General features: G+C 33.9%; 1 protein-coding gene across 7 annotated transcripts in view; it reads right to left on the bottom strand.

Moving 5' to 3' along the window:
- The window catches only part of COL11A1 (collagen type XI alpha 1 chain), a 204,941-nt gene that overhangs the window by 38,253 nt on the left and 140,413 nt on the right, over positions 1 to 26,275 (bottom strand). For all 7 annotated transcript variants that reach the window (XM_082686179.1, XM_082686184.1, XM_082686181.1 and 4 more), the window contains 5 exons: positions 12,199 to 12,306; positions 6,536 to 6,643; positions 5,562 to 5,615; positions 4,260 to 4,313; positions 3,654 to 3,761 (listed from right to left, as the gene is read on the bottom strand). In XM_082686179.1, coding sequence (XP_082542305.1) covers positions 3,654 to 3,761; positions 4,260 to 4,313; positions 5,562 to 5,615; positions 6,536 to 6,643; positions 12,199 to 12,306 — 432 coding nt within the window. The remainder of the gene's footprint in view (positions 1 to 3,653; positions 3,762 to 4,259; positions 4,314 to 5,561; positions 5,616 to 6,535; positions 6,644 to 12,198; positions 12,307 to 26,275) is intronic.

Genomic DNA, 26,275 nt, shown 5'->3' on the forward strand with positions numbered 1-26,275 from the left:
CCAGGCACCCAAGTTAAAGGAATATTATAGGACTATTAATAAGATACTAATACTCTAAATATTAAACATATATAAATGGCTAATAAAGTACAAATTTAAGTAAATATGCATAGTATAAATTTATCTGTGAAATACGTGTTTAAAATAGGTAAGGTACTTACTAGACAGAAAGAGTGAAAGTGGCAACAATTTTTAATATGGTAAGATTATGGATTGTTTTAATTTTTTAATGTTTTAGTATTATACCATTATTTATTTATACCTTATACACTCTACATGTATTTTATTTTTAATATGTGTACAATAGTATTTCAGATATAGTCTAAGAAATAAAAATACACAAAACAAAAGCTCTTAATCTGTGCTGGCATTTTAGTAAAATTATTGATGTGGCACTACACTGCAATGGTTGCAAATTATTTGACCATGACCCACAGTAATAAACACATTTCACCTATTATCCCCTAGCTGTGCCCATGCAAAATGGCTGAAAGATGAGTTTCAAAAAATAATACCTTTAATGCACAGATGATGATCTTTGATATTTTTATTTTGTTTTACCTTATCCTGTTATATTTCATTTTTTTAAACCCTGGTAATAACCTACTAAATCATTTTTATGACCTACTAATTTCACAAGACTCTCAGTTTGGGTGCCCTCTCAGAGAGGATACTTTACTGAGTATACTTATAAACATTTTTTTTTAATGTGACATATATTTATTTTTATGACAAAATCTTAATAACTGTTTTGTAACGGACAACATACACCAGTATATCATTTCTTTTTTCTCACATGTCACTGGGATGTCTAGGAAAAGACTCAGTTGTATGTACTTCCCAAATGGTTAATATCATCGAATAGCAGCTTCTAGAGTCATTAGAGAAGTTCCTGGGAGGACACAGCTAGGCAGTAATTTAGATTTTAGCCTGCCTAAAGACTACCTGGGAAAGATGGCTAAAATTTCAGATTCCAAGATGCACAACCTCAGAAATTATAATTCATTGATAGAGCACACAAACTTAGATTATTGAATAGGCAAGTGGATTTTAACATTCAATATTTCATTTTAAATAAATTTTCTTAAGTATCATGCATTACAACTTACACATATGTTTAAGTTCTTATAAAGTTTGTAAATTCTAAGTTTTTATAAGTTTTTTTTAAGATTTTATTTATTTATTTGACAGAGAGGGAGCGAGCACAAATAGGCAGAGCGGCAGGCAGAGGGAGATGGAGAAGCAGGCTCCCCCCTGAGCAGGGAGCTGGATTCGGGACTCAATCGCAGAACCCCAGGATCATGACCTGAGCCAAAGGCAGCAGCTTGACCAACTGAGCCACCCAGGAGTTCCTTTATGAGTATTCCTGATATTAGCTCAATGGAGACCTCTCAATAGAAAAACACTGAAATATTTCTTTCTTTCTGATGAAGTCTGGTTATAGTTTAAGCTGATTAAGGCAGAATGTTCTTATCATTAAAATTAATAGAGACATAATGAGTCAAATTCTTTTGTTGCTGGAAACTAAATGCACTAAATGGCACTACAGTGTTAATCAGTTTTCATATGCCCCAACTTTCTCCTAAGGAATAATTTATGCATGGAGATACTCTCTTTAAAGGTCTGTCAATTGAAAATCATTTGCCACTTTAGTGATAAAATATAAAAAATGAATTTAAGCCAAAAATGAGCATTCTATATGTCTCCTTCATATGCAGATAAATTATAAACATCAAATTGAAAAATCAAGTCACTCACCAAGAATATTAGATTATTATTATTTATGTATTATAATTGCTAATATCTATTCTGCCATGAAGACTCAATTAAAGGATGCAGATGCAATTGTGAGCATGTTAATTACATTAGCATCTTCTCAGATTCCTGATTTAAAGAGGTAGCTGTGGGAAAATATAATCAATTTTGTAGTGAACTGATTTCTTGAGTCACCCTCATCAAAGAGCACATTTCTTACATTGTGGAAATGAAGGTAATTTTTCATTTAATATTTTATAAATATAAGCTACAAGGCATCTTCTTTAATCATGAGAACTAAACCCCTAAATTACAACCTTATAGAATCAGAGTAATCAGTTAAATGAGAAAGCAGAAAATGAATGGTAATATATCCACTGGTAATCTGATTTTGAATGCCTTGTTGTTGTTTTCAAATATGTGTTTCTCACATATGTTGATATTTTGTACTCATGATTGCTCATTTATTTTTGTCTAATAAATATAAAAGAAGTAAACAAATATGAACACAAAGTTTTTGCATTTCCCAAGTCTATAAAGAATTACTTTGGCATTAAAATAAAAGCAGAAAATTACAATATCACGTTCACTGGAAAACATCCTTTAAGTGTTATAACAATAGTAACTATGTAACTCTGATAATTGTAAATAGTAATTATGATATGATAATATATAACTAGTAACTGTGATAATAACTATGATTAATAGTAACTATGATAATATAATTAATTATATTACAGTATAATCTGTATATTACATATATAATAAAGCTATTTAACATTAAAAACAGTATTCTGTGACTTATGAAAACAGAGATAAAATTAAATTTATATTTAAATTTAAATTTATATAAATTCAACTTTCATTTGCTCTTCTACAATTTCACAAATGCTTAAGGACAGTGAACTAGATGGTTTAATTTAATCATTTCTAAAATTGCTAATGTGGCATCACTCATATCCATATGGTACCACTTAAAACAAAATTTTGTGACCTTCCAGAGGATCACTAGTAGGTATAGAAAGAAGAAAGCCAGGTGTTTCCAAAGTTTTTAGGAAGCAGTGAACATCACGTGGAAGAGTGGAAAAACAACTGAGAATAGGGGTTGTCTGCTGTGCACATGGCTGCTTACAGGTCCAGTTGTAAGACGTATTTGAAAGAAAATATGAATGATTTGCAATTTCATATTTCTATTCCTGAATATGCTTCATGAAATGCAATCAAAATTTAAAATAAGTTATTTTAAATGATCGATCCATTGTTAATTATGCATTTTACCTATTATTGTTTAACATTTGCTCTTGGCAGTGTCTGTTGGTAGTTGTGATTGGCAGTTTGCTCTTTCTCAAAGAAAGAGAATTTTTTAATTGTTGCTAGCCATCTGAAGTACTAATTTTCTTGCTATCAGACCTACAAAAGCACCCTTTTTTTTTTTTAAAGATTTTATTTATTTATTTGACAGACAGAGATCACAAGTAGGCAGAGAGGCAGGCAGAGAGAGAGAGAGAGAGAGAGAGAGAGGGAAGCAGGCTTCCTGCGGAGCAGAGAGCCCGATGCGGGGCTCGATCCCAGGACCCTGAGATCATGACCCGAGCCGAAGGCAGCAGCCCAAACCACTGAGCCACCCAGGCGCCCCCAAAAGCACCCTTCTAACCTCTCACTTTTAATGATCAGCCTTAAATTAGGTTGTAGTTCATTTTTAAGCAAAATTAGAATGAAGAAAGGAGGTATGATACCTAAAGTAGGGCTAACAATTAAGTAAAACATCATTATGGTTAAACATCTTATTCAAGTTCCTACACAGAATAAGGAAGGCGACTTGGTTTTATATCCACCAGAAAAGCTGGTGTGAGAAGTAGGTGGACATGACTAAGTACACGATACAGGGAACATCTTACCTGAAGACCTATGGGACCAGGAGGTCCTGGGAAACCTCTGGCACCCTCGTCACCTTTTTGTCCAAACATCCCTTGCTGACCTCTGGGACCCGGCTCACCATCACCTCCCTAGAGTAGAACAATGAAAATGATCGCAAACTGGAAAAATCAAGATTCTGATATGTTGTCATAAAAATATAGCTATTTCTAATTTAATCAAAGCTGGTCTATTTACAAATAACCAAATAAAAGGATTAAGTTTCCATTGTCTACTATAAATACACCATTGTTTGTGCACTTTACATTCTTTGTTTCTGGAGTATGGTTGATTTTTATCTTCTCATGTATGCCAAAGGATGTAAAAGCTGTCTAACGAAGGGGAAATGATGCTCAGAATTTATTACAAATTAAGTACTTTCAACTGGTTATTAATTTTTTTCAGATGAAGTCATAACATCTTTTGTTTACAGAGATCAGCTTGGTTAGCTATATTAGATTATTTAAACTTGATTCAATGTTAAATATACAAACTCATCACTGCACAAAATCAACTGGTTATGTGACAGTTCATAAATTTAATCAGGCAACTGTGAGGATATAAACTTGCTGAACAAGAGGAGTACTTACAGCAATTCCAGGGGCACCAACAGGACCCTGAAGACCTGGAGGACCAGGAGGACCCTGGGGTGATATAAAAATCAGTAATTTTGCAAGTGAAGACAGAAGAGCCTCAGCTATAATAGCACAGATCATTTGGTTGATCAAAATCTATTATGCATCTTTATACTTCTATGGAGAAGAAAAGAAGCCTTTTGCTTCTTTTGTTTTACTTCTTGAGACTCAGGCTTGCGTATTTGCAATCAACTTTAAATTGCTAGTTATTACTTAAAGCACTCTCATCTGTAATGTGGATATTTAAAAATAGATTTTTATGCTAAGATACTGAAATTTCACATTTGAAGCTTTTCAAAATGCCAGATTTCTTTACTGAGATGGGCATGAGTCAGAAAGAGCACTTAAAAGATTTATCTAGGGCGCCTGGGTGGCTCAGTGGGTTAAGCCTCTGCCTTCAGCTCAGGTCATGATCCCAGGGATCTGGGATCCAGCCCCATATGGGGCTCTCTGCTTAGCCGGGAGCCTGCTTCCCTCTCTCTCTCTGCCTACTTGTAATCTCTGCCTGTCAAATAAATAAATTTTAAAAATCTTTAAAAAAAAAAAAAGATTTGTCTAAACACTATCTTGTAAATGAATATTGGGATTGGGGGGTTCTATATAGACAGAATGTAGTGATATATGAAAATCTGCATCTCCTTCCTAGGAAAACACATGCAAACTTAGTTTATATATTAAGTATATCAGACGCCTTTTTTTGAGCAATAGATTTCAATACGTTTATGAGTCTTACATGCATAAATGTTTCTTCTTAACTGCCTTTTTTTACATAAATAACTGATCAGTCACTATAAAAGATCAGAGCACTGAAGAAAAACAGTCATTGTTGGTATATCTGCCACCTGTTGGGAAGAGTACTTAAAAGATTCTGAAAGCAGGATTCATAGACCATCAGGGTACCTGAGACATGTTCAGGTTTCCACCAGATCAAAATCCTTTTCATAACCGCACTAAGACATGGTTTCTCTTTAAACCACAGGGATATATGAACTCATGATGCAAAAGTGTTGGAGGGTAAACTTGCTGGTGACTTAGTCTCACTGCGAGGCTTTCAGGGTTGGAATTATTACATACCTTAAACATCACATCAGAAAGAGGTTTAATAGAATTGACTGAATCTCAACTGAATAGTTGCCGAAGAGGTAATATAGTATAGATATTACAAGTACGCAGTACTACGAAAAAATATCCGTGGTTAACAACAACAACAAAAGGGTTGAATGTATAATGCCCCTCAGTAAGAACTAGGAAACTCACATTTTCTCCTTTGTCACCCTTGCTGCCCTTCTGTCCCGGTTCACCAATTTCACCCTGTATTGGAAAGATTTAAGTTAAAAGTTTATTTCTAATATGTCGTGCCTGCATTGTAACTGTCATCACTATTATCCCATTATTAAATCTTACTTTAACGAAAGTATGTGCTTGTGTTTAATGTCATTGTTTAAAATGTAAAATCCTGGGTTTTCTCTGCTTCTCTTTTTTAGTGTTGACTAGTATACAGACAACCAAAGTCAACTGAACTTTGAGGAATAGTGCAACTGGATTTTTAATTCACAAAATCAATTTTGTCTAAAATACCATCACTATAAACTGATAATGGAAGTAACTGATTTATACAAATATATAATTACGCATTAATCAAAAATTACTTTATTTTTTTCTCCTGGTCTTCAAAATGCTAAAATGTCGCACATTATCGGATTTCTGGTTCATAAATTGTGTTATGGCATTTCACAATATCAGAAGACATTAAATTCATACACATAACAACACAGCCCTACATTCAGACTCAAGAGGTTAGATTCTTTATTTACATGTTGGCTAAAAGAAAAGTAGTGTTAGCAAACAGGTATGTGACTCATTCTTAAGTCTTCCTTTGCAATATCCACGACATAAGTCCTAAGTATATACAAATAATTAATTTAATTAGTTTCACATTTATTTCAGAAGCTATATATTTGAAAATAAACAATTTTGGCACCTGCTCTTCCCCCACCCCCCACGATTGTTTTTGTGTTCCCTTTTTTTGTTTAGGTCTGACATACTATTTCGTGGATAGATAGTACTACTCACACTAAACTGAAACCTTCGAGCACATGGAACATGTATGAAACTTTGTAAAAGCCATCTTAAGATTTGTTATCTAATCTTCAGAAGCATTAAATCTAGGATTCTTGAGAAAAAAAATTAAATTTTCACAGGAGGTACTAATATGAATAAAGAATACCAACCTTGTCTCCATCTTCTCCAGGGGAGCCCGCAGGCCCAGCAGGTCCTGGGAGACCCACAGGGCCTTGAACTCCATCTCTCCCAGCGGGACCTTGGGGACCTTTTTCTCCCTGTATTGAAAATCCAGCAGACCATTACTTCGCTGTAAGAAACCTGTAAATTAGCTATTTATTACAATTTTTGAGTGCAACAGTCATACTCTGGGTTTCATATTAGAGAAAGAAATTAATGTTACCAAGAAAAAGTATTTTCAAGTAGCAGATGATCACACAAAAGATCTCTACGTTCTTTCTTGACTAAGAATACCATCCTTGTTAACGTTTTATAAATCTCAGGCTATGGTCCACAAAATTAACATTCAACTTAGAATTTTTCCTTCAAACACATACTTTCTAATCAAGTATTGTATATCGATAAATCAGATGCTTGGTGTTGATGAAAATTCACTGAGCTTTTATGGTTCTTTGGTGAAGTTACTGAAATAGCTGGGCCAAAAAAAGCCATAAATCATAAATCATGCATTTGCTCATATTCCCGGCTTTATAATATGCTTTATGCATCAGCTTTTTCTCTTTTTTAACAAATGTGTCATGGATTTTCCTAGATTTTTATATTTCAGTTCGTTGCTGCTTTTACTGATTCAAAATGACAAAGCCATTAGTTTTCTTTATTTTTTGACAATGGCGTTATTTTCCTGTCTTTAAATTTACTTCTATCGTGTAATTAAAGAAAATAGCGCCTAGATAATGATGACATTATTTTCCATTAAAAGCTCTTTCAGAATTTAAAATAAATTATTTCCTGAAAGTTAAGATTCCCTCAGTTTTGCGTAAGGTATATATATATATACCCGATTGCTCTCAGTGACTCATTCTTCTAGTTCCAGGGTTTGGGAATCTACATGTCATTAGCTTCTGGCTTTGTCTTACCCTTCCCCAACACCCCCCTTCCCTCATCACTTACTATCCCATCACAAGGATTAAGTTTTATCTGTTTTATCTCCTGAATGTAGTTTCTTCACTTTATCTCTACCAGTAACACCTTATCCCAAAATACCAGTAGCCTTGTTTTGAAGGGTTGAAATAAACTTTTTTTCCTTTCTCACATCTATTCTTATCTCCAAACTATTCCCCCTGCCGTAACCAGGGAGACAATCAGATCATCTTACCAACATTCTTCAGTCAATTTACTTGTTTACCATTCCAAAGATAAAAGACCACACTGCTAGTGGGGCCTGCCAATATCTGCCTCCTACTACCTGCCCAGCAGCATCTAGCCTCTCCCTGCACTTGCTCTCTGCATTCCAACCCCTCTAGAACTTTTTTCAGTGAAAGCTGATTCCATGACCCTCTTGTTACTTGGCCAGAGGATGCCTAGGAGGACACTTCACCTACTATTTATCTTCATCTTTTACATTCCATCATCCATGTGCTGTCCAAGGAAAAGACCCGATTCCAACTCAGTTCCCTCCATTGAACAAGCTGACATACACCAGTACATTCCTTTCATCTCACTAATCGGAGTTTGTAATTATACACGTAGTGATTCTTTGCTTATTATCGAATTGCCCCATCAGACAATAAATTGTATGAGGGCAGAAATGATGTCTGTTTTTGCATTCCATTGCATCCCTTTGTCCTGTGACCCAGAGTAGGGACTTCGGGAATATTTGTTGAGTTATTAATGGCAACAGAAATAACAACATATCCATAAAACAAAGTTAACTTATAAACTCCGATTTATTCATTTTCTAGATTCCACAGGCTCTTCTTTCAACACTATGCCCTAATTATGATTTAGGACGTACCCCTGATGTCACCTTGGAGACTTTTTATTTCCTTTAAATCAAATATTGCAATATCTCAAACCTATTTCTACTCATAAAATGTGCTGTTACTCATAGTGAATTCATCATTTTAAACACATCAGCTGATTCAGATACTTTTCCTTAAATTTGGATTTCCTTTAGAGCCTAAACTCCAAAAATCGATTGTCTTATACAAGAGCACCCGTAAATAAGACAGATTAGTTCCCATCTGCCTTCATTACAGTACACACGATCTTAGCCAAAACCACCTGCCATTTATTTTTTCTGATTCTGGTCTGCGTGGAGTCAGGAAAAATCTTTCAACTGCTCTGCACCCCACTAAATTTAGATTCTTCATTTACAGCTCTGCGAGATGACAAAGTCTTCCTCTATTATGCATGCATCTCTCGGCCTGCAATCCACAGGACTATCAGAAACATCATCCATCTTTCCTTAAGCACTCTTTATTTCATTCCTTCTACCTTTTTCACTAATGTTAATGGCTGAACCTCAGCTTAAAATTTTGATAGAAGCAGCTACTCATTCCCATATCCTATGTTTGACTTGGCATGATCTTGCATTTTGCCTGCATCCTTACCCTCAACTTTTATTATAATTCACCAAATCCATCCCTCCTTATTCAAAGCCAATTTATGCATCTATCCATCCTTTTTTACAACTCTTGTCCAGACTTAAGATTATGGCGGTTCACTGAAGACTTATTATCACAATTCTACAAAGTAATTTAGGACTACAATTTCATCTAATCCTCACAAAACACTGTGGTTATCTTCTTTTCAGAGACATTGGGATGTTAAATAACTTGGTCAAAATCGTTAGTCAAGAAATAATAGACTTGAATTCCCAGTCCAATTCCGACTGGCTAGAGCTGACAACCCTAGTTTACTCTGACACCCTTAACTTCCTTAATTCTCACTGACACTTTTCTTTATTATTTTCTTATTATTAGTTAAGCAGATAAATGTGCATCATCATCATAAGAGGAAATATATTCAATTCTCCTTGTACTTCTACCTACTGCCCCTCTATTTTTAAGCCACATGGCCTATTGGGTTGCTCCATATGTACCGATCCCATTCCTTTATGACCAGTCTTCTTTTGAATCCCACTGAAATTACCCAGAGGTCACAAATGGCCAATAGGCCAAGTACCCATCCCTCTTTTTGCTTTTACTCAACTTTCAGTATTCTTGATCTTTTACATCATTCAACAAAGAAGAGTCTTCACTCTCAGGCCTATATGATGGTGTGCCCTGGATATATTTTCTACCACTCATGGCTGCTTTTTTTTTTTTTTTTTTAGAGTTTTTATTTAAATCCCAGTTAGTTAACATAAAGTATAACAAAGTGTAATATTAGTTTCAGGTGCACAGTATAGTGATTCAGCATTTCCATATGTCACCCAGTGCTCATCATGACGTTGCCCTCCTTAATTCTCATCACCTGTGTAACTCATCTGCCCCCACCTACCCTCTGGTAACCAACAGTTTGTTCTCTGTAGTTAAGAGCCTGTTTCTCGGTCATGGGCTTTTACTCTATCTCTCTCTTACTTGAGTCTTTCAAAATGCCCACCATTATGATTTCCTCTAAAGGACAGTCCAAACCTTTATTCCCCTGCCTCAAGATTGCACCACATGGGAATTCAGCAATATACCTCCTAACATTGCTCTTATTTTTTTTTTTTTTTTACATTGCTCTTATTCTAAATAACTCAGCTTCACAATCCTGACACTGATTGATTAATTTGGAGTTAGAGATTAGAGCACAGTTATTGCCATAAGTAAGTCATGTGGATATTCCCAGCTCTTGTTTTTCATTTTCTTCCTTCTAGGAAGGTGGATTGGTGGTTAAGTTAGACAAGGACTTGCCTTCCACAGACCCTCATCTTATTTTTTTTTAAATGCACGACTTAGCTTACTAATAATTATATAATATTTTCATAACACAAGTTGCTCAGAAAGGTTAAGATCCCAAACTTATATTTGGATTTAGGAAGAAGTAAATGACTGCACTTAACATATTAACATATTAACTGCACATAACATAACAACGTATTAGCCAACATTTTCATCAGTTTCATCAGTTTTTTTAGACCTCTGCATGGAGGTCTATGGGTACCCCTAACACTTGTATAAACATTTTATGCTACTATCTCTAAATAGGTAACTCCTTCAAAAATATTAACTATTAATTAATACGGTGCACTGCACTTATTTCTTAATAACTATTTGTTGAACAACAACAAAAAAAGAATAAACATCATGGAATTTTTGTTGGTGGAGGGAATAATTGAGAGAGGACAAATGGGCAGAGGATCTCTTTCTCCTTCTTAGTCATTGTGTCATCAATCACCAGTGAAATCCAAGCCCAAATCTTAGCTCTTACGAGGAAGGCCTTTTGTTACTAACATCTCCTCTATTTCACAAAACTAATTTCTTATTATCACTTTCAGAACTTTTCCATATTCTTTTCTTTGATTCAAAATTTTCCATTTTTCTTCATAAAACCAAGGTATTAAACCACTTTAAAATGCAGCATTTCAATATATTATCTTACAAAATCCTTGACTTCTCTAATTGGTATATTTCCAGTTTGTATAAGAAGAAATGTGTATCTTATTATTCTATATGCATTCTTCACTATGTTGTGCCAAGATATGGGTACCCTGGATTTTTGAGTGAACTTTTATGAGAAGGCCTAAGTGTCTCTTCCATCCCTTTCTCATGCACATCATACTAGAAAAGTTGGTGGGAAGTTTGTATGAAGGGGCAAAGAATAATTTTTTCATAGTCGTTAACATCTCAGAAAATAATGTCTACATTTCTACATACTTACTAAGTTGGAAACATTGCTTTAAAATTTTTCTCAGCAATTAAATGTGTTTTCTTTTTGCACCAAAAAATCTATCTACAGGTGGTATGGCCCCATTCTAATATTTCTGAAAGGTAACAGATCACAGAGAACAAGCATTTTAATTGGGAAACATTTATATAATATCACAAATGGTAATGAGAGAAAATGCATGGACAATGAAAGCAAGCTGCTAAAACTAAAGTCTTAGTAATGAATCAATATTTTGTAAATTATAGCTTTAAATTAGGTTATATATATATTAAGACTTAAATGTATAAAAAGTATTGAACTCCTATTTTTATGTATTATGGTCAACCATTTCATCCACATTCATTGAGTGAGTTTGTGTTTTAACCTTGGAGGATGAGAATTTTTAAAGAAAATTAACATGATTAATTCAAAAGCAGAAACAGAAACCAAGAAGAAATCTTGACAAAGAGACATAAGCCTAATGAATACAATATAGCCTACAATCATTTAAAAATAAAATTTTTAAATCCAATAGATATAAGATAAAATAACTGGTTAGATGTTTCCCATCTCACTCACTGTAGATCAAAACTCAAATTACATGAGAAGGGCAGCCACTTTCTGTGGGTTTCATTTACAGACTTTGGAAATACTGGATATGATGTTGTAATACAAGAGGAGTGAAAAGTGCACACTTTTCTAATATAAAGCAGCAAAGTATAGTTTTAATCAAAACTCCAATTTTATTTTTTAAAAGGAGCAAAATCAGAAGCCTTTTACATTAATATCCAACTCCCTCACAGGTCTTAGAGTTTCATAAAGTGTGGGAAAATGTCATCTTATTTAATTGAATTTGAAATTTTCTCTATTATAAATATAAAAAAATGTGTGTTTATATGCCAGGCACATATGCAGAGAGAAGGCAGTGGAGTATGAAGAGCTAATATCCTTGAATAAAAAGTAATAACTTGTGCAGAATGGCAGTATAATATATTTTCTCCTTGAAATTACTTACAGGAGCACCTTTTTCTCCAGCTGGACCAGGAGGACCCTGGGGGCCTGGACGTCCTGGCAAACCAATTGGGCCAGCTGTACCTGCTGATCCACGTTCTCCTGGTGAACCCTAATACATAAGAAAAAGTATTTTGTTATTAGTGTCGGGAAAAAAGTGGTACTGGCTTAAGAATCACTTATTTCATAGTGGAATCTTAAAGCATAGTAAATAACGTAAAAGTCACTTTCAGACAATTGGGAGATCTCAACTGGAAAAAGGTGAATGATTAATTTGTAGCCCCAACATTAAGCACAGATACTGAAGTTAGGAAAATATTGATAAGATGAATAATTTTAATTTGTATATCCTTAATATTTTACAGATATCCTTCTATATTAAGTGTTCACAACTGTTCACAATGCTTTGTAAGACATGAATCCAATAAATTACTTATATGATTTTCTTCCTATATTATTACAGATTGGCAGAAAAATTTTCTAGACTAGTTTTTCTCAAAGCAATTTCTGGGACTCACTTTAAACTTGCTGAATAACAATTTCAAAATCCTAAAAATGAGTTCAGAAATTGTCACCGCACTAGACTATAAATATAATTTTTTTTCAAAATAAAGTTTGATCATCACTATCCCAGAGTTTGGACTTTCTCCCAGAAAAATGGTCCCTAAGTTTATCTTAGAGTCTGACAGGGGTCATTGGGTTTTATTACAAACACTGCCAATATAATTCATATAATTAGGTATGTCCAATTGAGTTTCAAAGAAGATGCCATATATTTTCAACTAATTTGCTTTAAAAAATAGCTAATATGCAAAATTAAAAAAAATAAGTGTGGATACTGCCTTCATATTAATTCCATCTATGAATAATTTAAGAAATCATTATTTAAAGGAAGAATAAAAGAAATGCAAACACATTTACTAAGTCATGTAAAGCTCAGTTATAACCTATTTACTATGTCCAATTTTATTTAATAAAAAATAACAAGAATTTTGTCTTTGAATTTGAATTAGATTCCTAGATGGGTGGTTAAGTTACAATTTAACATTTTCTTTCATGATTGACCTAAATCTGAAATATTAGAAAATAGGATTATTAATAGTTCACCTATAGTTCTTCTATATATAGAAAACACCATTTCAAAACTCATAGTAGAAATGACTTATAAAAGCTGGAAAATATAATATCTTAACTTTTACTTTCTAAAATTATACTTCGCACATAATTGGAAATCTTTTTATTATACAAATATGAACTACTGACTTCGTTTTAACTTATATTTTATGAAGTAGAGAACCAATTACGTATAAACACAAGAACAATGATAATAATGACAATTCATAGTGACATAGTGCTTGACAATTTACTAATCCATTTCACATTCATTTTGTTACTTTATTCCCACAAATGCTCCATAGAGTTGATAGTGCAGTTGTAGCCCATTGTTTGTAAAGGTGAGAAACCTGTAGCTGGTCATAATCATCTAGCCAGTCAAAAGAAACTTTGCCCTTGGGCTCCTCTTAGTGCTTTCTCTACAAAGTCACTACTTCTCTTTAATGGAGACATCAGTGGCTCTGGGGGTGTACGTGGGGGTGTTATTTAATCAGAAATTCTTTAAATTCAATTTTATTGAAATATTCATTGATTACGAAAATACTTATTACTCAATTTCCTGATACCATTTTTTCCTGGCTAAATACACAAGGTACATAGAATAGCTTTTATTTAACCAGGTATCTGAATGCTAACACAATTAAAATAAATTAAGAGAGTACAGATTCAAGACTACTGGTAATAATTTAAAAGTGACACTAGAAAGAGTGATTTTGTATTTCATTCTTTTTATTTTGCAACCACTGTTGTAATTGTTTAAATTTTAGGGTATCTTAAACTTAAGAGAGAGAAATAATTTGGAGAAACTTTACTAAAAATATGTTTAAAGAAATCATGAAATTTAAAACTTGCTATAAACAAAACTGGCGTTTTGTACTATAATAAGTATATCTAAAAACAAACCCAGGAATTGCTCCTCATGTTGCAAAATAATTAACCAAGAACTGTGTGAAAATTAAAATTAAAATTAAAATTTAATTTTAAAATTAAATTTTTACCAATTACATATTTCAAATACTAAAGAACAAACAAAGGGCAGTTGCCTGAGTGGCTCAGTGGTTTAAGCCTCAGCCCTAGGCTCTGGTCATGATCTCAGGGTCCTGAATAGGCTCTCTGCTCAGCGGGGAGCCTGCTTCCCATCCCCCACCCCCACCCCGCTTGCCTCTCTGCCTACTTGTGATCTCTCTCTCTGTCAAATAAATAAATAAATAAATAAAATCTTTCAAAAATAATTCAAAAAAGAACAAAGGAAAATTGTAGTTAGTATTTTTTTAGGTAATAAACATCTACCTTTTGTCAATAATTTTTTTGAAGCCTAATCAAATATTTTTATGGAAAAAAGTCAGCTACAAGTAGTGTAAGTGTTAACCAGGTAAAGACTGGATGAATGATTTCAGAAGCCAGAGCAGAAGAAAAAAATAAGAATAGAGTACTCCTAAGTGTTTTTGCATTCAAGAGGAACTGCCATAAAAGTAAAAGGAATGTAAAGATTTATCTCCATTTATTAGAGAGAGAGAGAGGTCAGAAGGGAGCCTAGAGGTTGAGGTTGAAGGCAAGGAGGAGGGAGGGAGAGAGAGGCGGGTAAAAGTAAGGAGCAGAAGAGAGACAGAAGAGAGGAGGAGGAAGAAGAGGGAGAACATGAGGAAGAAGAACCAGGACCCCTGAAACTGAGAGAAATGCAAAGGTGTTTCCTTAATTACAAAGAAAAAAAAGGTTTGGTAAATAAAGCACTTTTTTTTTGGTAATAGAAAAATATCAACAATAAACAGTATACGATGTGACATCCCTAAATAGAAATCTCTACTTATCTGAAAAACCGGTGTATACATGATTGCATTACATTTCCGTTTTAACATTTTACTTGTAAAATCTCAGAAAAGGATTACTACCCATTAGTGTTATCAAATCTAAACTAAGCATCCAATTTAAGAGCTGCAATACTTTATTTGTAATTGACTATACAAAAAGAGATGCAATTTTGATTTGTCAGACCATGAAATCTTTCTCTTTAATTCTGTGTTACATTTAAACCCCAACTGCTGGAAGACTACCAGAGGAAGATGTCACATTAGACTGTGTTAAGGTCAACAGCTAGGAAGCCGAAATGTATATTAAAAAAACTTATTATTTTCCAATTATCAAGCCTATTAAACAATTATTGTCTAAGTACTCTGTGGATGCAATATAATCTAATTCTAACAGAGTTTGCTTTTTTTTCAGATAGAGGCCATAAGGGCCTGATGTGCCATGATCCATAAAAAGATTTTTTTCCTAAGCACTGAGTATTTCATAAAAAAATGGTGAGAAAAAAAGAATCCCTGATTGTTCGTGCCATTATAATTCATATTTATTGTTCTAAATTTTAGTAAGTGGAGAAACATAGCCATTTAAGACCACTTCTCTCAGAATGAGCTCCTATTTATTGAACACCCTCTAAAATAAGAAAACCAGAAAGAATTTATGGCAAGAGGTAGGTCCTTTGTCCAAATAGTCATTCTCTATCATTGATATCGTTCATTTAAACTTCATTAAACAATTCATTAGAATCTTTGCTTTTTGTCACTATTGCTTACAAGTTGACTTTTAATTTTCAACAACAAAGAATTGTTTTCAGTTTTGAGACTTTTTCATTATGTTCCACCTTTGGTTTTAGAAGCTCACTCATCTTTCTTATGTACAGAAAGCGAAACAGTTTGGGTTAATGGTTCTTTTTAAGAATGTATTTATCCTTGAAATTCCCACCAAAATACTCATATATACACACACTAGGAATTTTTTTTACTTCATATTTTAGTATGTAATGTGCAAGTTATTTTCTCTTAATACATCATATCTCCCATTGTCCCTTTAATACAATATGCCTGCTGTTACCTCTTAGTGATGGTTCACTTTTACCTTCTATCTTGGGAAGTCTTTGGTCTTTTCCTGTACGATTAAACGTTTAGCCTATTCTTTAAGCCCTGTATAATAACCATCTTTTCTAAAAGTTGCATTATTCTGAGAATTTAAATCATGAGACATCCTTCTAAATATTCCTTACACAACTTACCATAGTATGCTAGATTTTCTACCATTATTTTCTGAATTAATGTAAGATTTGGCCTGAATTTTGTCCTGTAAATATCGCCATGCTTTCTTCATTGATATTTCCAAAGCATAAAATATTTACTATATGCATCAAATAATAATAAATAGTAGTAATAAATATAAGAGCATGATAATAGAATTAGAAATATGCACTGGTCTTTCTACAAAATATATGAACATGATAGATATGTTAAAAAAATTTAAGATCTAAATGTATTTATATGTAGTCAATACAAATTTCCCAAATTTGTGGGAGAAAAAGCATCATTTGAATGTATTTCCCTAGAAAATGTGGTGTAAAAATTGACAGAAATATGTATTTCCTTAGCTGGATACACTATGCTTGACAAGTTATATGAAAATAACTAATAGCTTTTACTTAAGTAAGGAATGCTTATTAATTTTCCAGCAAAGTATGTTTAATATTTAAAATTAATTAAAGTGTTCTTGTATATCAAATAGAGAAAGAATGCTGATTTGAATCAATGACAATGTTTATAGTTTGAAGATATTATATGCTATTTTTTATGGCAAAGCTTAACTATTTTAATTACTCCCTTGGAGCATTCATAAGATTAAATTTTAGATTGTCATCTTACTTGTAGAAACTGAATTAAAATTAACAATAAAAACATATTACTTTCCTGCAGTTAAAATATTGCTCATGATCTTGTCACAGCTCATTAACTTTGAAACAGTGGATGAAAACAATAAGAAGAGACTTTTCGGATGTATATTTGTGCCCTAAAGTATAACTGTGATTTCTTTTTCCATTAGTTATTTCAAACATTCTGTAAGTCTAGATATTTTTAATAACAGCATGGTCTGCAATGATCTTTTATACTTCTAAAAATGAAGTATTAAGCGAATGATCTTGCAAACACGCAAATCTTTTAAAAATATTCCTAGGCCAACTTTTAAAAGAGTAAGTCTTATGAATTCTTTAGTTCTCAACTGAACCACTAGAGAAATCTCATTAAAAAAAAATAAAAATTTAAAGCCTGTATTAAAAAGAGAACCCATCTGCACATTCCACAAAAAATATAGTTAAAATCTATTTTCTTGTGACACTGACTGGGAATACAAAATATATTGTGGTAGGTAGGAACCCTGACAGACTCATGATGGACATGCATTTTTTCCCCATAAGGGTAGACATTTACAGTGATAGAAAGTATTGCATAGCTCTATAGCTGACTATAGTAAAGAGCAGAGAGCTTTACAATTGTCAGATAAATAAATATTTACACTTTAAACAAATACATTTGAATTTACACACAGATTAAATGGATAATGATCAGCTCCACAAGGCTAGGATTTTTGCTTACTTTTTTCACTGACCTCCAGAACTTTTGAGTAGTTACTCAAACATAGCAGACCCTAATAAATGTGTCCATAGTATGTGTGATATTTCCAGAACCACTAATTCTCATCTTGAGCAAATTGACTAACCACTCAAAGGCTCACATTTCTCACCAATAAAATGGGGACAGAAATAGTCTGTCCCCAGGTTTTTGTGGTATTTAATGTGGTAATATCTCCAAAGTTCTTTGAACTATATCTATTTTAAAAGTATGAAAGCAACATATCTTAGAGAACTGTGCATGAACATCCATATATGTCAAAAATAGATATGCAATTTCAAATGAGTGTAGAAGTAAATTATTTTTAAAAGATTTTATTTATTTATTTGACAGACAGAGATCACAAGTAGGCAGAGAGGCAGGCAGAGGGAGAGAGGAGAAAGCAGACTCCCCGAGGAGCAGAGAGCCCCAGGCGGGGCTCGATCCTAGGACCCTGGGATCATGACCTGAGCCGAAGGCAGAGGCTTAACCCACTGATCCACCCAGGTGTCCCAAAGTAAAATTTTATAGAAGAGAAAACTAAGGTCTAGAAGTTTACATGGTATATCTAAGGTTATACTATTAAAAGAAGGGTAGAGAGTTTTCCACAGAGTATCTTTAATCCTAATTTAAACTGTTGGTATATTCACCTTTTACACCAATGACAAATATTTTACATATCAGAAGTGCTAACTGGAAAGAACTCACAGAAAAATAGAACCCATAGAAATATCATTTTCCCACACCGTGATTTAAATAACAATGGGGACATGGCAAATTAAACATTTTCCAAAGGCATTCAGTAGGTTGCCTTTTTGTTTTATTTTTTCTTTGCCGTGCAAAAGCAAAGGCAGTAGTATATGTTGACTTGAGTGAATTATGACTATGATATCATAAAATCCTGTTATTCATTCATTCATTCTGTTATTTTAATACTAAATATTAACCACTACAGGTTACGTGTTTTCAACTGAAAGGTAGAAACATAGCTGCTTCTAAAAGGAAGAAATTAGCATTTCTCTCTATCATTAAGTAGCTATATTAACTTTATCTTAGCTTAATCCTCTTCTACAGCCTCTTCCTCTAAACTTTACAGTGAAAATACTAGAAGGAATAGCATCAGTTTATGTTCTTGGAGCAAAGAGAACAGTGTGGTTATTAAACTCTTCTCACACAGAAGTGCACCCAGAGGAATAGTTCCTGTTATTTTCACTAGGTGTTTCATATTCTGAAAAGCATTTGTAAAGTAAATGAAAGTGGTAAGCAGAGGAATCATCTCATCAACATTCAGTTAAAAGGCAGCCCACAAAGAGAGAAGTTTTATAGAAGAGAAAACTAAGATCCAGGTTATATGGTATATCTAAAGTCCTACTGTTAAAAGAAGGGTGGAGATTTTTCCCCACCCTTTTAGTATTTAGAAGCATAAACAGGAGTTTTTAAAAACAAGAGCTATTCAAGTAAAAGGAGCAAAAAAATACCTGTCCTTTCTTTTAAAGCCAACTTGACCTTCATGACAAAACAAATTGAGGAAATTCACACTCCCCAGATTATATATATTTTAGATCATACAAGCCAAAAAGTCTGATAAAATTATCAAGCATTACCAGAATTTAAAGCATAAATACTGAATAATTGGGGCACCTGGGTGGCTCAGTGGTTTAAGCCGCTGCCTTTGGTTCAGATCATGATCTCAGGGTCCTGGGATAGAGTCCCGCATCGGGCTCTCTGCTGAGCAGGGAGCCTGCTTCCCACCCACCCCCCTCTCTCTCTCTGCCTGACTATCTACTTGTAATCTCTCTCTGTCAAATAAATAAATAAAATCTTTAAAAAAATACTGAATAATTAAGTCTAACTCCTGTAATATCTCAGTCTTTGGTCATTGATCCCCATCGCCTCTATACTTTGCTCATCCCTGGTTGGATGTCATAACCTGGATTCCAACAGAGAAAATGTGCTCTGTCTTGAAGAGGACAGTATATGATGAATTAGTCAGGAGATATAATCCTGCTTAGAACTTATCTATTTCCTGGATCAAGGACTAGGTAAAAGCCAGTAAAAAGAAGGTACTTTGGAATAGGGTATAAAAACAAAACTAGAAAAAAAAGAAATTCTGAGAGGAAAGACATATAAACTCCTAAGAAAGAAGTGACAAGAAAAAATAATAGCACATAAAGAGGAAAAGAGAGTCAAAACAATCTGGACATAGTCGTGAAATAGAAGTCATAGCATAAGGGTAGAGTATGTAAGTCACAATTTTAAAATCTTGGACATTTCCTTTTAGAAGCTAGATGTCTGGCCCCCTCTCATACATTTTCCATATCAACTCCTACCACTCTCAGGGGAAAATAATGTGATTGTAAGAAAAGGGGTTGCAAGAAAAGGTAGGTGCTTTTACTAAATGCACCATTCTATTTTAATCTCCTTATTTTTAGAGAAAGAACTATTGGCAAGAAGGTGGTTTCATATCAGAAAAAATACACAGAGGAGAGATTTTTTAGGGAGTGCATTTTCCTTGATCTTGTTTCATGAAAACATAGGTGGTAGGTACAATCTGAGAATTTGTTTGCATCATATGTTTATATATATTTTGTGTTTACATAAATACAAAAAGTTTACTCAAGTTTATGTTCAACATGTGAGAAAAATGTTTCACTGTCTTCCTTTCTTTTTCTTCAGTCCTTTGTTGCTTTCTGCTTTGTGCATCGAGACATCCACTTAGTGAGTAAACCCCCTGAGATCAGAAAACATGCCTGTGCTTCGATTGGCATCTATTACCAGCTCTTATGTACAACATCATGCATACAGTGAGCACTTGACTTTTGCCAAACTTTAAAAGCCCAAAGTCACAGCACCCTGTTGGGTTCATTTTGTTTGTATTCAGTGGGAGCACGAGAAACTATTTCTTAATACACACTCACTTCAAGTAGCACAACTTTAGAAAACTTGCTTTTCACTGATAAAACTGATTTTTATTTATAGCTAAATTAGAACATTAAAAAAAATCATTGTTCCCATCTCGTCTTCTTTGTGCTATATTTTAATGTATTACTTTTTATTTATTAGGTTAATTTATCTACTTCATATCTGTCTTCCTCAGATATCATAAGCTCTTTTTAGGAAATATTTAATGAATCTATATAACTCAAACTTAATAGACTGGTATAGTTAGGTATTTATTTATTTATTTATTTTAGATTTTTAAGTTTGTTTATTTGATAGAGAGAGAAACAGTGAGAGAGGGAACACAAGTAGGGAGAGTGGGAGAGGGAGAAGCAGGCTTTCCGCAGAGCAGGGAGCCCAATGTGGGGCTCAATCCCGGGACCCTGAGATCATGACCTGAGCTGAAGGCAGGGGCTTAACTACTGAGCCACCCAGGTCCCCCCAGATATTTATTAAATTATAGTTTTTCTGTAAGAAAAGATTTTGGCAGCTTACGGGGAAGACATAAAATATAAGATAATACAAATAAAAAATAGACAAGAAAAAAAGGGATAGATAAGAAAAGTAGATAAGCAAGTAACTTTTTATTGGCAAAAGATAGAAGCAATAATATTAGTAATCAAAAATGCAAACAACAGGGGCGCCTGGGTGGCTCAGTGGGTTAAAGCCTCTGCCTTCGGCTCAGGTAATGATCCCAGAGTCCTGGGATTGAGCCACACATCTGGCTCTCTGCTAAGCGGGGAGCCTGTTTTCTCCTCTCTCTCTCTGCCTGCCTCTCTGCCTACTTGTGACCCCATCTGTCAAATAAATAAATAAAATCTTAAAAAAAAAAAAAACATACAACAGACCAAGGTTTTTCCTAACTTCAGGCCATGATCTACTCATGGATTATGAAATCAATTTAATGGGTCCTGTCCATTTTTTATTTAAAAAATTATCTATTTAAATAAATAAAAAATAAATAAATACATAAATAAATTTAAAAATTATTTATTTAAAAATAGTCATAATAAGATAATAGGTAATATTAAAGTACATCACATGCATTTTTTGATAAAATTGAATTCAGAAAGTTACAAAAAACAGTCATAAACCGAAACAGAGGGTTTTTTTCTTTTTTTTCAATTGGATCTCAATTTTAACTCCATGATTTTTGTAAGTGAAAGTCAAAAGAGAAATGGGTTTCACAATTCATAACAGTTGAAAAGAAAAAAAAAAAAGCTAGCTAACTGCTCAAGAAATTACAAAGATTTCTAAAGCCATGATTAGTAAGAGATTTCTTCTAAGGATATTCAAAACAAGGGCTCTGCATCAGGCAATCTCCCACATCCTCCAATAGGTCCTTTTGGTTGGTATAACACTACATATCATTGTTTCTTCAAACATAAGCCAATGACATCACAGCTGGACCTAGCAGAGTTTCAGTAAGCCCACTTCTGTAGGATGTCACAGCAATGTGACAAAGCCAGCCCGAAGTATATTTCTACTAAATGGATTATGAATAAAGAGAATGGATGTCAAAAATATTTATAAATAAAGATAGGCCCAAGGATGGATGGATGACTGAGATACTATATATTGCTTTGTATGGATCAGAATATGTAAAAAATAGTGTACAAGGTACATAATTGTGACATATACAAACTTTGAAAATCTCACAGTGAGCAAGAACTGTTAATTGATAAAAGCCCTACTTCGAGTTTTTAGTTTTAGTTCATCAATATCCTGTGCAATGAAGGAATTTATTTCTCTAGTAATCCAGAAACACACAGTACACCTAGGCTCCTTCAAAACTGTATTCTAGGATTAGGAAGCTGAAGATTCAATAGTGTACTGAAGAAACATCTATAGTCATTAAAGATTCAACTGTACATCTGTTTAAGCAGTTTGAACTTCCATTCATTTAAATTAAGCTATGGTTATAAAAACCACCTATAGGAATACAAATGCTAAAGTCAGTTAGCTGTGATATTAACTCCTGTAACTTTCTTCCTTTTGAAAAAACACTGTTCACAGCAAGAGAGAAAGATCAAGAGGACTTGGGAAAAATGCAACTGGGGGCAGTGAAAAAGTAAAGAGTAGAGAGAGAGGGAGAGGTAGGGAGAAAGAGGGAGAGGAAGAAGAAGAAACACTTAAGCAGATTCTGCAGAGGGAGAGGTATACATATCTGGAAATGAGTTTGTGTAACGTATCATGACTTTTTGTCTCCAAAGGACTATGAACTCAGGTAAGTTGTTTACCTTCTCTAAGCTCCAGATCCATTGCCTTTAAAAAAATGGAATGATAATATCTACTGAGTCTGGCAGCCAATAATAAAATCAAATAAAGATGATAAAGTTTCTAGCATTAAGAGTTGAAAGAATAAACACTTCTAACATTACTTCATTTCCCTTTCCTATTTCCTTTACCCTTCACATTCTTTATTCACATTCTTCCTGCAGAGAATCCATCACTTTAATATTTTCTTTAATGTGAATAGCCAAAATCTCTATCCCTCTCTGTTCTTAAGAATTTCAGTCCTACACTTACCATGGCTTGGTCAATATCTCAAAGGCAAAGTTAATATTGATGGATATAAACTCAGACCCATCCACTAAAGAATCAAGAAGTTTTACAGGATATTTTTGTATGACTTTGTCCCTTATGACTTGGAATTTCATTATCTCTCACTGAGTGACTAGGTATATTCCTCTGATATTTTGATGTCACTCTTTGTTCATTACAAAATATTCTATTGTGTTATCTTTCATGCCAAAGACACCATTCCTGATTCCTTGTGTTTACTATCAGCTGCAGGGTAACACCATACAAAGTCGTGAATCCCAAAAGATAAGAAATAACATGAACAGCTTTCTGGGTAAGTTATGGTTTACACTTAGAAAATCAAAAGCTTTTCTTTTAAACTTTTCATTTGGAATAAAACTTTCCTAATCAACCTTCACATGCACATAATTGCTTGTGAGTAAACCAAGGTTTGTTTAAAACTTGTTACCAGGTAAAACAAAACAAAACAACAAAACAAAAAACTTGTTACCAGGGGTGCCTGGGTGGCTCAGTCAGTTAAGCATCTGACTCTTTATTTTAGCTCAGGTCATGATCTCAGGATGGTGAGATCCAGCCCTATGTGGGACTCCACACTGGATGTGGAACCTGCTTAAGATTCTTTCTCTCTCCCTCTTTCTCCCTCACCCTCTGCCCCCCCCACACAAAAATAAAAAGATAAAAACCTTGATATAAACTGTAAGACATCACCATATACTTCTTTACTATAATTTATAGCAATAAAGGAACCCATACATATGAATGATGTCTTTAGTTGTTTTTTTTGCATCAGCTTTAAGGAGAATTTCAATTAGTTGATGCATACAGAACTGGATATATGAATTTATTATAACAAGGGTACTAACTCAAAATAAATGAACTCACAGTGAGCCTCTGTGGAGCATTTCTATTAGCAAAGCAGAAAAGCCTGTTAAAATCTCTTGTGACGGCTGAGAGCTTTTGGGTTTCCATGTGGGGAGTGTTTTGTTTTTGTTGTCGCTGCTCCTGACCAGGTAAAATTGCTCCAGGCATGGAAGGCATCAGTAAACTGTCACTCTCACAAGGACACAAGCTTGAGGTCATCAGTCAGCTTTCATCTTTCCTCACTGCCCACATCTGATCTTAGTAATAAATCCTCCTATCCTGCCTTCCTCATGTTTGTTACATCCACACCGTCCTTCGACTTCCCAAGGGCCTCATCGCTGGCTCACTCCCATCAAGACAGTGAGCACTGAGCTTTTATGCTCATTGAGTCTCTCATTTCCATTATATGTTACATCATAATAATGATATTTTCCCTAAAGTTAAGTTTTACTCCAAAAGACTGCATTTCATTTTTTTCTCCACTTGCTTCAAAAACTTCAAATCTTCAAATGACTTCAACTTACCATTTTAGAACTTCAATAATCATATGCCATATTATAGATCTGCTTTAGCTTTAAATTACGTAAATACAGAGCGGAGTGCCTGGATCCTAGCAAGAATTCATCCAATTTTAGTCCTTCTCCCAATGTACTCCGCTTTGGTATGATCAGATACTCCCTAATACCTTTGTTTTTTTTTCTTGCTCTTAAATGACCTTGCAATCTTCTGCCCTCTGTGAAGCCACCTCCTGCAAGACCTTTTCTGCTGCTTTCTCTTCTTTTTCTCCCTCCCTTGCAGAATTGATATTTATTGTGTGTATGTCATGAGGGATTTAATCATCAATGGTCTCTATAGTGTCGTTTAAGTTCTAGTGTTTTTCTTTCGAAATGGTTTATCTTAAAGTCTCTTAAAGGGATATATTCCATGGAACTTAATTGCATATAGGGAGGTAAGTGGCAACTGCCAAATAAGTGGTGTTGAAGCCAACTAAATAAACACTAGATTTTCATAACATATTTAATATGTCATTTTCATGCATCAGATAATTGCTGATTACCATTCTGTTGAGTGTATCGCTTATATATACTGTGCACCTTATAAAAATACGGATATGAACTGTTGCAAACACCTGGAACAGCATTATTTGATTGGACCCTAAAAGATAAGTTTAAACAGTATAATCCTTGTCGTCATGATTCAGTTTTCACAGATACAATAACCTGATCTTAAAGTGTATATACAAGTTCCTAAAATGAACGCACTTTAGATCCTGAAGTTCTGATTAAATGGATTGGATTGTGCTGAACAGTTTGAAAAGTCTATGCTCAAATGAAAACTTTTGTCATATTCAGCGGTTGTTTCTGCTAGTGCTACCAGCACTAACTTATGAGGATATTTTTAAACATTCTACAAAATTTTATGCATATAGAAAGTCAAAGATAGCTGCTGAACTGCTTATTTTTCCTTCTAAAAATGTCTACTGTATGTCCATACCTACCTTAATCATTGTAACATGACAATTACGTGATTTGCAGATTAAATATGTTATTCAATCTGCCAAAGTTTATCATGCCATGTTCTCAGTATTAGTTATGCTATATACACTTAACTCCAATATCAGGCTTTCGTATAATTCAAATAGATAGATGTGGAAGGATTCCTATGTGTCGGGCACTGTGCCTTGAGGTACTAAAATAACATAGAAGCTCACATTCTACTGAGAGAGACAACTGTTATATTCCAATGTAATTTCTAAAATACAAACCTCAACAAAAATCACTAAAGGTAAAGAAATTTCACCCATAAATGAAATGGAGGCAAACTGTCCAGAGATGACTTTACAAAGATTTAACATTTCAGCCTTATCTTTTTGGGGTGAGTAGAATTTTGGTGAAGTAGAAAAAGGGAAAATTGAAGAAAGGGAAAAGTAAGTAGTATTCTCTCTGCAAAATATAAAAGATTGTGGTAGTTTGAGAAGGATGAAGTTCAACGCATTAAACTGGGTAGAATTAGAAGGAGTCAACAAGGCAAATAAAACAGACTATGGTGAATGGGACCAAGCCGTGAAGACGAACGACTCAATAATCATTATAAGGAGTGAATTTCTGAAGGCAATGTGGGATCATGAGCTGCCGAAAAGCAGAAGGAGGGCATAGTTAAGGATGTGTGCCTGTATTCTCAAATCAGTGGGCA

Source organism: Mustela nivalis (assembly GCF_964662115.1).
Source record: "Mustela nivalis genome assembly, chromosome: 10".
Taxonomy (NCBI): Eukaryota; Metazoa; Chordata; class Mammalia; order Carnivora; family Mustelidae; genus Mustela; species Mustela nivalis.